This window comes from Canis lupus, chromosome 10 (assembly GCF_003254725.2).
Source record: "Canis lupus dingo isolate Sandy chromosome 10, ASM325472v2, whole genome shotgun sequence".
NCBI classification, from domain to species: Eukaryota; Metazoa; Chordata; class Mammalia; order Carnivora; family Canidae; genus Canis; species Canis lupus.
Genome location: NC_064252.1, coordinates 62,753,138 through 62,770,098, shown reverse-complemented (window position 1 = coordinate 62,770,098; position 16,961 = coordinate 62,753,138). Strand labels below are relative to the sequence as shown.

At 40.5% G+C, this 16,961-nt stretch overlaps 1 protein-coding gene across 18 annotated transcripts in view; it reads left to right on the top strand.

The window, feature by feature from the left end:
- FAM161A (FAM161 centrosomal protein A) overlaps nt 1-16,961 on the top strand; it is a 66,913-nt gene that overhangs the window by 19,780 nt on the left and 30,172 nt on the right. For 7 of the 18 annotated variants that reach the window (XR_007413812.1, XR_007413813.1, XM_049115909.1 and 4 more), the window contains one exon: nt 4,974-5,128. Coding sequence is in view for 9 of the 18 variants with exons in the window: in XM_049115909.1 (XP_048971866.1) it covers nt 4,974-5,128 (155 nt within the window). In the remaining 9 variants the exon portion in view is untranslated. Of the gene's footprint in view, nt 1-1,528; nt 1,709-4,252; nt 4,422-4,956; nt 5,129-5,574; nt 6,150-16,961 lie in introns of those variants that run through there. The other 11 variants (XM_049115912.1, XM_025468782.3, XM_049115916.1 and 8 more) reach the window with 4 other exon arrangements.

Sequence of the window (16,961 nt, the reverse complement as noted above, 5' to 3'; positions counted from 1 at the left end):
TTATGGGTGGCATAGCTTAACGATCGACAGACTCACTGGAGGTTACAGGTGCTGTGTTGTAACCTTGTAAAAGCTGTTGCATTTGGAGCTTCCTGCCAGCATTATAGGACTGCCCTTCTCAATGAAACACTGAGGACAGGGGCACGTTTTATAGGTGAATTTACATTTATAATATCTCAAAGTTATGGGACCCGTTTACTTACAGATTTGGAAATAATTTTATATAATGCTTTTCATTTTAAGGAGTGGGTTTCTTTTTTTAATTTCTTAGTTTCAATTTTAAAGGGAAAAATCATCATAAACTGTTGTGAATTACGTAGCAGAAAGGGATTGACTTCTAGCTCAAAGTAGTTATTTCCAGCTCCTGACTGCAGGTTGTTTGTCTGGTAGTTATATCTACACAGATTTCCCATAGACATCTTACATCCATCTTGCCTCAAACTAGATCTTCCTCTTTGATTTCCTACTTTTGTTGGGCCACAGTTTTGGGGACTGGTAACTACTTTTCCTCCCTCTTTCACTTGCCACTGAGAGACCTGACAAATTTTCTTCCTAAATAATTTTTGGATCTGCCTTTCTCCATTCTCAATGATGAAATGCTACATGAAACCTCTGTTATCTCTTCTCTGAGTTATTGTAGTGATTTGACTAGTTTTCTGGCCTTGTTCTTTGCAAAGCCACCCATCATATCTTCACTTTGCCATTCCTGTTCCCTTGTCAAAATGTTACCCTGGGAGGTAGAACATAACCTCTGATATTAGTGACAATCATCCATTTTCACGGATTCTACTCATTCTCATTTTCAATGAAAAATATCAAAAGGTCTTATCACTGTCTTCTTCAAATACTACAAAGTGGGTATTCTTATATTACAGAGGAAAAAACTGAAGTTCAAAGAAGGTAAGTAACTAGTAAGGTTTATAGTTAGTAATGGAACTAGGATTGGACCCAAGTCAGTCTGCTTCCAAACAATTAAGACTAAGCTGTCCTGCTCTCTCCCAGAAGGTGACTCCATGACTCTTAGCCTGGTGTATAGAATCCTCTACATTCTGATTCCTGTTAACCTCTTTGTTCATCAACCCCAACACACCCCCTGCCCCCTCACCATGACCACCCTTTACTTTCAGACCATACTAGACTACAAGTTCCAAACTTCTTTATCCATGCTTTTTCTGAACACTGTTAGAGCCTCTTCCTTTTTTTCATACTGATCTTTCAAGTATTCTTATAAAATTACTTGAATTGCTTCCTGGGTTGAATTGGGTGCCCATTTCTGTGTTTTTTTATTAACCTCTGCATACCTTTGTCTTTGCTCCTGCTATATTGTGTGGAAATGATATGTTTCAGGATCTCTCTTCCCTTCTAGCTAGTTACTTTTAAAGGTTGTGGTCAAATCTTTGTATTCCTAGCACCCACCACCTAGGATATCCTCTGGCACAGAGGAGATGTTAATAAACATTTGTTGAACCAAAACTGAAATGTTAGGATCAAATTAGCCAGGTAATGACCTCTCATTTTTTTTTTCTAGGATTAACCTGGGCTGAGAGCACTGTTTTTTGCAGTCTTTGATAGTGATGAGTCTCAGCATGAGTAAGCTGTTGTGCCATGCTGTGAATTCCCACTGCTTCTAAGCACAAGAGAAAGTGAGGCAAAATAAGTAGTGTGTGTGAAATTAAAGCCATAAAGAAATTTTGCATGTTGAAAACAGGTTAGTTTCATAGCTGATTCTACTTCTGCCACTTTTGGCTCTTATCTCTGCTGTTCCTTTTATCCAAAAACACTGTTCTCTTTCCATATACACCCACTACCTCTCATGAGGGCTTTTTACAAAATAAGTACTCAGTAATTAAATAAATGAAATAATTACTGTAAATGAAACTTATGATTATAAAATAAATATTTTTCCCCTTCAAATGAGGGCACTGACTGTAGACAAACTTTAATCATTGTACATTATTTTGGTTTTCAGAAGAAGCAACACTTGTTTTTTGTTTTGTTCTGTTTTGGTTTTTGCAGTCTTTGATAGTAAAATAAAATAATCATAGTTATTTTCATTGTTCCTTTTATCTTGTAGTCTGTACAATTCTTTTGCATGGTGAAATGCAAGGAGGAAATGTTTATTTCAATTAAGAATAGTTATGCACTACTCACCTTGATATAAAATATTAAAAGGTGGGGATCCCTGGGTGGCGCAGCGGTTTGGCACCTGCCTTTGGCCCAGGGCACGATCCTGGAGACCCGGGATCGAGTCCCATGTCGGGCTCCCGGTGCATGGAGCCTGCTTCTCCTTCTGCCTATGTCTCTGCCTCTCTCTCTCTCTGTGACTATCATAAATAAATAAAAATAAAAATAAAAAAATATTAAAAGGTAATTAATTCTATATATAGAGTGACTGGCAGTGACTCACCATTGCTTTGGTTTTGTTAACATAAATTAGTGCATTTTTTTCTTGCAGTCTGTTTTGCTGTGACTATTGCTGCTAATTAACAGCTGTTATTTAATAAATCCACTCACAACTTTATACATTATCCATGTATTAGTGCTAATTGTGGTCTTGCTGCTGTTGAGTTATTCTCTAGAAGAGTAAGCTTACCAGCCAGGACAGAACAAACTATGTTGTCCTGTTTCTTGGAAATCACAAGGTTTACTGACTGAGTAGATTCTAAATTTTGAACCAAATTCAAATGAAGAGTTAATGAGTACCGGCTTTGATATTATTTTAATCTCTTTTATATTTAACTTGCTTTTATCAGAGTATAAAATGTTTTTAATGGATTAAGAGTTATTTGGGTTTTCTTTATTCTACTCTACAGTCTTTGGGGCATAGTTCTTATCTTCTCACTTAGCCATGACTTTCGGTTCTTCAAGGCCTGTGTGTTGGTGTTCATAGCCTCTGGATGCATTTTATTAACTTTTCTAAATATTGTTGTATTTTTTAGCAGGTGCATTTTAGCAACAGTTTGGGTACGTTTTCAGTTTTCCAGAGCATCACAGAAACCACTGGTGGTAGCTTATCCATTGTAATCAGTCTTTATTTCCCTCATGGAACACTAGATGCCGTGGTCCCTCAGTATGCTGGAGTCCCTAGGTTAAGCAAATAGATATCTGACACTTGCATTGCTGAAGTCAGGTTTAAGCTACCTTCAAACTCCAGGATGAGCACTACTACTTAGAGAGAGCAGCATGGTGAAATGGAAAAGACCCAGGAGGGATCCCTGGGTGGCGCAGCGGTTTGGCGCCTGCCTTTGGCCCAGGGCGCGATCCTGGAGACCCGGGATCGAATCCCACGTCGGGCTCCCGGTGCATGGAGCCTGCTTCTCCCTCTGCCTATGTCTCTGCCTCTCTCTCTCTCTCTCTCTGTGACTATCATAAATAAATAAGAATTAAAAAAAAATAAAATCTTTAAAAAAAAAAAAAAAAAAAAAGGAAAAGACCCAGGAAATGGTCAAGAGCCTTGGTTCTACCATTCACTGTCCTTATGACCTTAAGCAAACTGCTCAACCTTACTGGGGGTGGAGGGAGTGTTCTAGTTTACTTTTTTTGTTGTTTCTTTTTTTAAGATTTTGTTTATTTATTCATGAGAGACAGAGAGAGAGAGGCAGAGACACAGGCAGAGGGAGAAGCAGGCTCCATGCAGGGAGTCTGATGTGGGACTCGATCCCGGGACTCCAGGATGACGATCTGAGCTGAAGGCAGACGCTTAACAACTGAGCCACCCAGGTGCCCCGTCCTTATTTGTTAAGTATGGGGGTGAGACTGGGTGATCTCCCACACCCTTTCCAATATGGGATGCCATCGGTGCACTGGAGCTGGCCCATCCTAGTTACCTTAGCTGGAGGTCCACATGGCAACTCTTGGCCCTATACTAGTTCATATCCACTCATGGAAGGTAAAGGGTGACCAAAGCTGAGGCCCTAGTGAACCCCAGGCATTTTGTGACCTTGAAAGGTCACAAGAGTTCCTGTGGTCTCAGGAACTGTGATGACTCCTGACCTGCTTTAGGTCTGAGAGGGTCTCCACAGGTCCTAAGGCCAGGAAATAACATTCTGGAGATTTGGACTCAGTTCTAAATTCTTGTTCTTTTTGCTGTATCCATTGATTTCTCCAGAGTAAAGATAACCACATTGATGATATTATCATCTTTGATGGATTAGAGATCTGGCATTTAAAGACTAAAAGTTCCAGTAGGTACATAAAATGGAAGAACCCTCTGACAACTATCGCAAACTTATTTTCTTCCTTGTTTTTCCAGATTCCTTGAACAGTCATAAAAGTATATTTTTAAAAAGTATATAAAACAGATATAATGTAAAGAATATAGGTCACGTGGCTACTACCTAGGTTAACAACAGAACATCACCAGCACCCCAGAAACCCTGTGCACCCTTACCAGATCAAAACCCTCTCCCTCTTCCCTAGAGGTAGGCACCATTCTAATTTTTGAGATAAGCATTTCCTGGTTTTTGTTATTATTTTTGTGTTTTGCAGTTTTACCATCCTACACAGTATGGTTTAGTTTTGCCCTTTTGGGGACTTTAGGTAAATGAGTCATTCATTCTATGTGTATTCTCTTGTCTTTTGCTTCTTTTGCTTCGTACTGTGTTCATGAGATCCATCCATACTGTCGTGTACGATAGAATTCATTTATTGTCATTGCTTTATTTTACTCCGTTGTGTGAATAGACCATTATTTATCAATCCTATTGTTGAGAGATATTTGGGTTGTTTCCAGTTTGGGGTTGTTAAAAGTAGTACTTTCCTGAGCGTTTTTGTACACGTCTTCTGGGGTACATATGTAGGAGTTCCTCTGGGTATATGCTGGGGAGTGGGATTGCTGGTCAGAAGGTTTGCTTACTTTGAGTCAACTGTGATTATTAGATTTAATTTCTAATACTGGAGCTTTTAACCCATACATTTTTAATGAAAATTTAAAGTCTTTTGTTCTCCTCTAAAAAGGTTTGTCTTTCCTATAGAAAAATGCAAGAATGGCAGCAGAAAAGCGTTATTCTAACACCCTAAAAGCATTAGGACTATCTGATGAGTTTGTTTCAAAGAAAGGCCAAAGTGGAAAAGTATTTGAGTACTTCAGCAATCAAGAGATGAAGAATTTCACTGAAGATAAAGAAAGGTAACATATATAGGACATCTAAATGGTTTACCTTTGGAAAAATTCTTACTTGCTGGAAAGAATAAATTCTGTCCTATATCTTTAAAAGATCTTTTAACCTAACACAATACATGTGAACTGTTGTAAAACATTGGTATTTTAACACTTGGCACATTGAAAATATTATGTGGTGATGAAGTATCTTGTTTTTTAAAGCAGAATAATTTAAATTTCTGACTGACATAAATGATGAAAATAATAAGATGCTTTCAAATGAAGCTTACAGAGCCAAACAAGGTTTGAAATAGATTAGTTCTCAATTAGCACTTTTATAGAGCTGTCTTGGTAAATCAGAGCTCATGCCCTTGAGGAAGACTGACTCCATGATGATATACGTTGCAAAGCGTTGGTTGACCTTTAGACCAAATCATTTTTCCTTTGAAAGATTGATAAATTTCTTCCTCCAGCTTTGATGAAGAAGAAAATGTAGAAGAAAGAGAGAGTGGGGAAGAAAATCATTTTATTGATACGAACAGCCAGGATTCTTACAAGGAAAAAGAGGAAACTGATGAAGAGAGTGGAGAAGAGAAATCTGTTAAGGAGTAAGAGGGAATGAGCAGGATGTCTCCTGTCTGTGCCCGCGCTGTCGATGGCAGCCCCTGGCATTAGCATCCGTGCTTATGGTGGGAACAGCATCAGTGAGAGCCCTCCAACCTGTACAAGGCTCTTGAGCAAAGTCATCTGTAGCCTGGAAAGGCCAAATCCAACCGAATTGTTGTTGGGTCAGTTGGAGTAAGGCTTTGCCTGTTCAGGTTTTTTAATCACTATGTATGATTTGCAACTTTGACCTTACTTGTATTTTTAAAAAAGCATTTGAGAATCATAGCTGTCATCATAAACTGATTAGTTCTGAACATATTTGCTACTTCCTTATTTGAATGGGAAAAAATGGCTTGGCATTGAGAGCAGAAAGAAGTACTGGCTTTTGGTGATTTGAAAAAATGTTTGTGGGAAGTCTGAATCAATAAATATTTTAAAATTATACTATTTGCTCATTCTTTTCCTCTGCAATACGTCTCACAAAATTAATTCTCATACTTGTTTTACTGGGTATTTTAAGTTTCTTATCTGAGCCATTTTTTTTTAAGTAATAAAATATAGAAAAAAATAGGTACTTAGAAATTCGTGTTCATTTCTGCACTGTTGGTTGTTAAATTTTCCATACTATCGTGACTTTTTCTTTTTATCCCTAGTTTTACTCCACATTATTTTTGATATGTAAATTAGAAAAAAAATTTTTTTAAGATTTTATTTATTTATTCACGAGAGACAGATAGAGAGACACAGGCATAGGGAGAAGCAGGCTCCATGCAGGGAGCCCGATGTGAGACTTAATCCTGGGACACCAGGATCACGCCCTGGGCTGAAGGCAGAGGCTCAACTGCTGAGCGCCCCCCCACCCCCCCAGGCATCCCTAGAAAAGTTTTTATTTTTATTTTTTTTATTTTTTATTTTTTTAGAAAAGTTTTTATACCAGATTTTTTTAACCTTGTGTATTATGACAGAAATAATTATAAGCATCTGAATTATCTTAATTGGGGGTAAATATCAACTCTGTTGTATATATGATGGAATTGTGCATAATAACTTGTCCAAAGCAAATCTCCAAAGTAATTCAGATTTAACTCATTAATACTAGGCCCAGTTGTGCTCAAGTTTTTATACGTTATTTTGGATGTATTTTGTCTTTATGTGCATGATGGTAATTTGTATGAATCTATCATTTTTATTATTTAAGCAAATGTTTGTTTTAAAAATTAAAACCAGACATAAACATATGATAGGGTAAGACATTTTCTTTTCGTTTCTTTTTTTTGACATTTTATTTTCTAAAAACAATCTCCTTTAATGAGAATGAACTAATTAAAGTATATATATATATAATAACAATGTTTCCCAACTGAAAATTTATGCTTTAAATGAAGAAATAAGGTGATTTTTCTCAAGGTCACATGTTTACTTGTAATTCCTTCCCACAGTTTATGTTAACACTATTTGTCACTATAATTAGATTGTAAACTCTTTGAGAGTTGACACTATTTTATTTTATTTTATTTTTTAAAAGATTTTATTTATTTATTCATGAGAGACATACAGAAAGAGAGAGGCACAGGGATCCCTGGGTGGCGCAGCGGTTTGGCGCCTGCCTTTGGCCCAGGGCACGATCCTGGAGACCCGGGATCGAATCCCACGTCAGGCTCCCGGTGCATGGAGCCTGCTTCTCCCTCTGCCTGTGTCTCTGCCTCTCTCTCTCTCTCTCTCTCTCTCTCTCTGTGTGTGTGACTGTCATAAATAAATAAAAATTAAAAAAAAAAAAAAAGAGAGAGAGGCACAGACACAGGCAGAGGGAGAAGCAGGCTCCATGCAGGGAGCCCAACGTGGGACTCAATCCTGGGACTCCAGGATCATGCCCTGGGCTGAAGGCGGCACTAAACCGCTGAGCCACCCGGGCTGCCCAGTTGGCACCATTTTAAAATTCATCTTTGTATTATTCCTTTAATATTTTGCACAGGACTGTGCATATGGTAGGTACTTAATAAAGGCTTGGATGAGTAAATAGATGAATTTGGTTTTTATTATAATTATTTCAAAATAAGTACACATGGGATTAAAAACATTTCCTTTTTTTTTTTTTTTTTTTTTTTTAGAGATTTAATTTTATTTATTTTGAGAGAGCACGAGCGAGGGGAGGGGCAGAGGGAGAAGCAGACTCCCTGCTGAGTAGGGAGCCCCATGCAGGGCTTGATCCCAGGACCCTGGGATAACGACCCGGGCTGAAGGCAGACGCTGAACCAACTGAGCCACCCAACTGCCCCTAAAATCATCTCTCTTCTAATTTATTGAAAACCTGTGAAACATAATTCACAAATTGTAATATTTAAAACATGACTTGGTTCCAAGGATTTGCTCTTCATTCTGTCGCTTCTTGGTTTCATGGAGATAGTGTAAGACTTGGTTTCAGGACCATTGTTCAGTTTTCTCTTTAAAAATAGGAGTTGTACCTATTCGGGTGGCTGTAGGAAGGATTGGATGATATAATGTATGGGGAAAACTCTTTGGAAACTAGGCTATTCAAATGATAGCATCAGAAGACAGAATATTCCTGAAGAAACTTTAAACATCTTGTATTTCAGTGAGATATAAAGGGATTTAAATATTGTATTATAAATAATGTTTGGGGGCACTTGGGTGGCTCACTTGGCTCAGGTCATGATCTCAGAGTCATGGGATCAAGCCCAACGTAGGACTCCACGCTCACCAGGGACTTTGCTTGAGATTCTATTCTTCTCCCACTGCCCCTCCCTCCTGACTCGTGCTCTCTCTCTCTCTCTCAAATAAATAAATACATATCTCTGAAAAAAAAGTCTGATCCACTTTTTAAAAAAATATTTCATTTATTTATTAGAAAGAGAGCATGAGTTGGGGGAAGTGGGGAGGCGGAGGGAGAAGTAGCTCCCGCCTGAGCACAGAGCCCCATGTGGGCCTAGATCCTAGGACCCCAAGATCATGACCTAAGCCAAAGTCAGACGCTTAACCAGCTGAGCCACCCAGGCACTCCCCAAGCCACTTTTTTAAAGACAGTGATCTGGTAACCTCAGAGCCGAACTTAAAAGACACCAGCAGTTTCAAATCTCTCTATGCAAAAATCACAATTTTTCATTTAGAAGATCTCAAATTGATAGCCGAAAGATTTCTTTAGCATGTGGTATTACACAGTGATGGGCAGAAGTCAGTCTTAAAGATTAAATCAAATACAATTTTCAGGTGGTAAGTAACTGAAAATGGGCATTTGTATCATCAGAATTTGCTCCACAATTATTTTCATTTATGGGATTGTCTGTTATTCATAATTAGACTAGTATCAAGAATAAGGTTATACTCTTTTCCCCTTAAATAAGGAAATATTACTGGATCACCCAGTAGCCTCAAACACTTCTTTCTTTTTTCTTAAAGATTTTACTTATTTATTCATGAGAGACACAGAGAGAAAGAGGCAGAGGCAGAGGGAGAAGCAGGCTCTATGCAGGGAGCCCGATGGGGGACTCGATCCAGGGACTCAATCCAGGGACTCCGGGATCACGCCCTGGGCTGAAGGCAGGAGCTAAACCGCTGAGCCACCCTCATGTGGTTTGAGGGATCCCTCAAACACATACTTCTTAAGAAGAAATCATCTGGGTAATGGAGGATTAAGTGATTCTCTATCTCTCTCTCTATATATACACACACTTAATAACTTTAACATGGGGAATCCCTGGGGGGCTCAGCGGTTTAGCTCCTGCCTCCGGCCCAGGGTGTGATCCTAGATTCCCGGGATTGAGTCCCACGTCTGGCTCCCTGCATGGAGCCTGCTTCTCTCTCTCTCTCTCTTTGTGTATATCATGAATAAATAAAGTCTTTAAAAAATAATAATAATAACTTTAACATATTTAAATATATATACTAAATTTTTATATTCATGTAATATATAGTATACATACAATATATACTACGTATACGCATAGCACCCACAGGTATATGTATGTATATGATAGAAAATTTTAGAAATTACTTTTATTCCATTTATTTAGTCTACATAATAAAACAATTCCTATGCCTCAAAGGCATTTTCATGGGCAATATTTTTAAGTTATTTCTAATAATTTGAGGGTAGCAAAGACTTCAATATTTAGAACGAGTCAATAAAAATTGTAAGCCTTAAAATATTGCCTGTTAAAAAAATTTTTTTTTTTACCCTTCTCAACCATCATATGCCTGTGTGTAGATGTGTGCTCTTAGTGATTGTTTTAGAAGGAAACAAGGACGTGAAATGAAGTTTTGGTCAATAAAGGTTTATCAATATATTATAGTCTAAAGAAAATGATTACTTTGTCTTAAATGCTCTAGGCATTCTCAGTTCTTATAGCTTATAAGTTGTGCTGATGTGGCCTGTGGTTGGCTTATTTATCTGTATTGGCCTTTAGAAAAGGAATAACTTTTTTTTTTTTTTTTTGTAGAAAAGGAATAACAAATTTTTAAAATTTGTTTTTACAGAGGAAAAAAAAACAATATACATTATGTTTTTAAAATTCTACTTTTAAAGGAATCCAGGTGGCTCAGTCAGTTAAAGCAGCTGCCTTTGGCTCAGGTCATGATCTCAGGGTCCTGAGATAGAGTCCTGTGTTGGGCTCCCTGCTTAGCAGGGTCTGCTGCTCCGTCTGCCTCTCCCTCTATGCTCTACCCCTACATACATACATACATACATACATACATACATACATAAATTCTTTTAACAAAAATTCTACTTCAAAAAAATCTCAATATTCAGAGTTTGTTTAGCAACTACTATAGATCAAATAAATGAAAAAATAAAACCATGGTTTATAAGATGTCCTTTTTTTTAAAGATATTATTTATTTATTCATGAGAGAGACACAGAGAGAGAGAGAGAGGCAGAGACACAGGCAGAGGGAGAAGCAGGCTCCATGCAGGGAGCCTGACGTGGGACTCGATCCTGGGTCTCCAGGATTATGCCCTAGGCTGAAGGTAGGCGCTAAACCGCTGAGCCACCAAAGGATCCCCTATAAGATGTCCTAATTATGAAAGCAGATATATTAACATTTAGAATATCTACTTACTCTAGTTATTTTTACCTTATTTATTTAAGGTGTTTTTTGTTGTTTTTCAGTTTTATTGCAATAAAGTTGACATTGAGCACTGTGTAAGTTTAAAGTATACAGCATAAGTATCTCTATATATTGTGAAATAACTACCACAATAGATTTAGTTAACTCTCATCATCATTTTGATAAGAAAAAAAAGGTGTTTTCTTCTTTGTGTTGAGAACTTTTAAGACTTACTCTTTCAGCAACTTTCAAATATACCATATAATAGTGTTAACTGTAGTCACCATATACATTACATCCCTAGTACTTATAAAAGTTTGTACCTTTTCACCAACTTTCCCAAATCCCCCATCCCCTACTTCTGTCCTTTCTGTAACAACGAAGACTTTGTTCTCTTTAGCAAGTTCTGAACCTCAATAAAAGGAGATAAAAATAGTAAACTCTATTATATAACTGTCAAAAGTTAAGGAATAATACGCTTGTTTATATTTAACTCTGAAAATGTGGTCATACCAAAAAATCGTAACAGAATTCGCCCCTGAGAACAGTCTGGGTGTGGGCAGTGGAAGACTTAGGTTTTGGTTTTGTCTTTTCCTTTTCAACATATATTAAAGAAAAATACAAATGAGTCTTGTTGGTAGCTATTTTCTAGTCATGGATTTATCCTGGCATCAAGAAAAGAGAAAAACAGTTTTTTCTTGGTACTTAAAAAAACTGTATAATGACATATTTTGAAGAAAAAAAACATTTTGGACATATACAAAAGTAGAGCGAATGGTCATGAGACCCATATACCCATCACCCAGTATCAATAATTACCTACTCACAGTTACGTCCTCTATACTCCCATCCACTACTCCCTAATTGTTTTGAAGTAAATCATTCCTATTTCATGAGTACATATTTCAGTACATATCTTGAAAAGATAAAAACACATGCAGGTGGGGGGAAGGGCAGAGGGCGAGACTCTTCCAGCAGACTCCCCACTGACCGTGGAGCATGACACAGGGCTTGATCTCATGACCCTGAGATCGTGACCTGAGTCAAAACCAAAAGAGTCCAAGGCTCAACTGACTGAGCCACCCAGGCACCTCTCCGAAGTCTCTTCTTAATACATCTCTTTTTTTTTTTCTTGCAATTTTGTTGTTGAAGAGACCAGGTCTTTTGTCCTATAGAGTATCGAACCATAAATTTTGTCATTTAATGTGTTCCTCTGTTCTTTGTATTTCCTGTAAACCAGTAGTTAGATCTAGGCCTGATCAGATTCATATTTGATGTTTTTGACAAAATTACTTCATAGGTGGTGATGCCCGTTTCTGTCAGGAAGCGATGTCTAATGATTTTTCCTTTGGTGATGTGAACATTCCTCCAATCCTCACGCCAGTATCTCCGCTCACTTTGGTTATCTGAAGCTCTCTTCTCTAGTAGATTCCTTAGGAAGGGCTCCTGGAGAGAATAGTCCTTGATTCCTTAACATCTTCATAACTGTTTGTCTATGATCTTTGTATTTGAAAACCAATTTGGCTGGATATAAAAGCTTTACCTCATATTAAGTGTCTTAAATATGTCTTTACTGCCTTCTGGCATATAGTATCATGTGGTCTGATAGAAATCTTGTTTTCTTGCCTTTGTAAGTGACTTGGTGTAGCCAAAGTTTTTGTTTTTCTCTTTGCTGAAAGTCCAGTACTTGTTGGCCTCCTGACCCAGTTTCTCCAGGTATATGGTGTGCCTTTTTATTTATTTATTTATTTTTAAAAAAGGATTTGTTTTGTAATCTCTATACCAACATGGGACTCAAACCCACCACCTCAAGATCAAGAGTCCCACGCTCCTCTGACTGAGCCAGCCAGGCACCCCTTAACAGATTATTTTTTGTATTTTATTCTCTCTAGTCATCATTTTTTGAAATGATTGTTTTCATGTACTTCTGATCTTTCCTGGATTTTTTACTTCTCTTTTTAAATCTTTTCCAAATCACTTCAAAATTTTTCTCACTGTAATTGATATTTTCTCTCACAGTTTTTAACATTTCCTTTTAGCTCATTCTGAAATATGATAGCTATAGTTTTCATTTCTTTTGTGGGTATTTTTTTCTCATGTGCCTTCATTGTCCAAAGAGAAATAATTCTTCTCTTGTTTTCTTATTTAAAAACAAAAACCTTTGAATAGGATTCAGTTGTGATCCTTTTTCTTTGCTAATATTTTAAGTGAAATGGGTTACACCATGCTCCTGGAAGAGAGAAGCAGCCCAGGTCGGCTCTTCCAACTTCTGTTAAGAACTGTGCAGGGTCGGGGCGCCCGGGTGGCTCAGCGGTTTAGCGCTGCCTTTGGCCCAGGGCCTGATCCTGGGGTCCCGGGATCGAGTCCCGTGTCGGGCTCCCTGCATGGAGCCTGCTTCTCCCTCTGCCTGTGTCTCTGCCTCTCTGTCTCTCTCTCTCTCTGTGTCTCTCATGAATAAATAAATATCTTAAATAAGTAGATAAATAAATAAATAAAACATGGGCTTGAACTTTCTGAGATTTTCTACCCTGCTCAGCCATGAGATTTTATCTGAATCTCCTATTTGCTTTGCCCTATTGTTCCTACTCCTAAGTCCCTCGTCCAGGGCTGCTGGCTGGCTCAGTCGGTAGAGCATACGACTCAGGATTGTGAGTTCAAGCCCCAGGTCAGGGGTAGATTTCACTTAAAATTTTTTCTATCCTCAACGTGAGGCGTTTTTCTGGGGGGATGCTCTGGTGGTTCCGGGCCCCCAGGCCACGTCAGCAAGCCCAGACCTTGCGGAGTCTCTCCATACCCACCTGCCAGTGGGGCCTGCGACATCCATCCTCATTCCTGCCGCTGCTCTCAGAACAGCCTGCCCGACCCGCAGGCGAGGGCCTGATGGCCATTCCGGGCTCTCAGATTCTCGGTGCTTCCAAAGGCGCCTTGGACTCCTTTCACATTCTCTGACCCCACCAGGGTCTTATTTTTCCATTTTTGGAATCTGTGGCTCTATCTCATCCCTGTAATTTTATGTAGATGTTAGCTGAGGGGTTTTGGCTTTGTCCCTGTCCCCTTAGGTGGGTGGCTATGGGAAGACTGGGACATGAGTGGCCACTGCCTCTTCTCCACACTCCGTTTTCTATGTACTTTTTGAACTGTTTGAATTTTTTTTTTTTTTACTGTATTACTTAGAGAAAATAATTTAATTAAAAGAAGATACTGGGCTAGGAGTAAAAGTTTTAGTCCTCTTCTACAACCTAAAGGAAGTGAAATGAATGATGGTGGTGAGAAATTCAAGTGCTGTGGAAACAAACGAAGCCGAGAAGGGACATGAGGGGGACTCATGCTGCAGATTTACTTTTTAAAAAGATTTTATTTATTGATTTTAGCAGGTGGGACAGTGAGCGAGGGGGAGGAGCAGAGACTCCCAAGCAGACTCCGAGCTGAGCACTGAGCGCAGAGCCCGGCTCGGGGCTGGATCTCACCACCCTGAGGTCACGATCCAAGCTGAAACCAAGAGTCGCCTGCTTAACTGACTGCACCACCCAGGCGCCCCTCATGCTGCAAGTTTAAATAAAGTGGTTAAGGGAGCGGGGTCTTCAAACAAAGCCCTGAAAGGGTGAGGGTCCAGCCGGTGGCTCTCAGTGGGGAAAGTGCTGCAGGCAAAGAAGAGGCGGCAGAGCTCTGAGGGGAGTGTGCTTGGGGTTCCCGAGGAACAGCAAGGAGGCCGGGGAGGCTGGAGCAGAAGGAGGAGGAGGAAAGACAGGAGATGAGATCAGAAGGACATGGGGGAGGGCGTGGGTTGGGCAGTGGCGGGGAGAAGGAGGGATCCTGGAGCCCATCACAAGGATTTTGACAATGGGGTGAGTGAGATGGGGGAGCCACCGGGTGAACGACCTGATGGCATTTAGGGTCATTCCGAGCTGGATGAGAAGGGTCTGTAAGTGCAAGGGCAAGAGCAGGAAGGCCACGTAAGAGGCCTTTGAAATAGTCCACAGTGCAAACCCAAAGCCAGTTCTCCCTCCATTATACCTTATGTACCACAGTGGTCAGAAGGGAGATGATACTCCTGAGTCCTTGTTTCCTCAAAACTACTCTTTTACAAATAAGCCATGAAAATATCCTTTGAAAAAAAAAAAAAAAAAACACATCGAAAATCCTCTCCAGACCCACTGACTGCAGCTTCGAGTGTATCGTATTTCCATTGGAAACTACTCCCCCAGACGGGATAACTGACTTGCTGTAGGGCCAGCAGTGAGCGGTTCAAGCATCCGGACAACTCAGTCCACTGGGCATCGAGAGCAGCGCGGGGGCCGTTTGCGGGGAGGTTCTTCCGATGTTGGTGTCATACCCAGAAAATGACCACTAGGTTGTAGACGTAATCTTGAGATAGTGATATTTTTCCCAGGAAAGGATGTGGTATAAACTGCCAATTGTTTGGCCAAAGCGTTTTCCCTTTCTCCCTTATTATTAGTCCCCTACTTTCGCTGGAGGTGGCAACAGGCCCAGGTGAAAACAAGACAACACAAGATTATACTTCCGGGCTTCCTTGCGGCTCGGCGGCCACGTGGCACCATCCTGGCCACACCCTAGTACGTGTGCTTTCAGGCAAGGCCCTCAGAAGGGAGAGATTTGGGGGGCTTGGCCTTCCGGTCTTTGCCTTTTCTCTTTTCCTCCTTCTCCCTTCCTGGAACTTGAATGTGATGGTTGGAGCCGGAGCCGTCATCTCAGCAGCATGAGGAAAAGGCCAAGGGAGACCTGGGAAACTCTGGCCTCGTACCTTTGAGCCACAGGAGCAACTGCCAACCTCCAGACGCTGGGTTCATCCTGTTTGAGCCTCAGGAATTCGCAGGTAGCAGAACACAGCTCCTAGTCCAAGAGCTGCCCAACCCACCAACCCATCACTAAACATACTCGGGAAAGAAAGAACATCCCTGAATTTCCACAGGGCAAGCGCCTGCGATGTTAAACATGCACCCTGAGGTCAGTATTTTGCTTCTCCTTGAAGAACGCTCACTTTTTCCAAGAGGGAGAATTTTCCCTGCATCCATCTGTGGGGAAGAAGTGCAAAAAGGGAAATTGACATTCTAAGGAAAAACAACCATGGAGCCCTTCTCAAATATTTCTGTTCATCCTGGCGGGTGTTTTTTTTTTTTTTAAGATTTTATTTATTCATGAGAGACAGAGAGAGAGAGAGGCAGGGACAGAGGCAGAGGGAGAAGCAGGCTCCATGCAGGGAGCCCGATGTGGGACTCGATCCTGGGTCTCCAGGATCAGGCCCTGAGCCAGGGGCAGGTGCTCAACCTCTGAGCTACCAAGGTGCCCCTTTTTTTAAGTAATCTCTATGCCCGGCGTGGGGCTTGAACTCAAGACTTGTGGATCAAGAGTCACACACCTCAGCAGCAGAGCCAGTCAGGCGCCTCTGTTCATCCTGAATCATTAACAAAAAAGCAGCACAGTAGATCTGGTTATGAAAATACGCTACCGTGTGGCCCTGGGGTGCTGCTCGGGCAGACCGAGTAAGCTGCAGTGTCCTTTTGCCAGCCCTAAACGTTATGTTCCTGAAAACCATGCCAAGAGAAAGTGTGGCGGAGGGCCCGAAATACTTCCTGAGAACACGGAGGCACAAGAACCAAAATAGGCCCGGAGGAAGCCAAACAAAGCACCTTCCTAAAAAATGTTCGCCGCTATCCAACAGGCCACTAAATAAAGGGAGCATCGATGACGTCATGGACATGCCTACGTAATTCATAACGAGTACCACACAACTCATTTTCTTCGTTGCTCATCAGGAAATTTTCAGGACTCCCCTCTCTGCCGCGATCTTGATGGGAGCCTGTGAACTGGCGTCCCTCGCGGGGCAGTGGAGAGAAGTTGTGTTTTGCCTCAACGTTTCTCTCTTTCACAAGGAGACTCTGAACCAAGTATTTCCTGTCACTGTGCTGTTCCTTCCATCTCTGCGACCTCCCCAGGTTCTGATCCCAGACCAGGGGGGCCGGTGCACTGGCTGAGAGGGCTCTCCAGGGCCTCCTGTCACTTCTGGAACCACTCGAGGACACGTGGTAAGGAGAGAGGAAAGGAGGAACGTTCAAAAGCAGCAAAAGATCACCAAGAATCTTCTGTTTGTATGACTCTGTAGTTTGTTTGTTTGTTTTGTTTTGTTTTGTTTTAGACATGAAGGGATCCACAATGATTTGGGTTTTTTAATT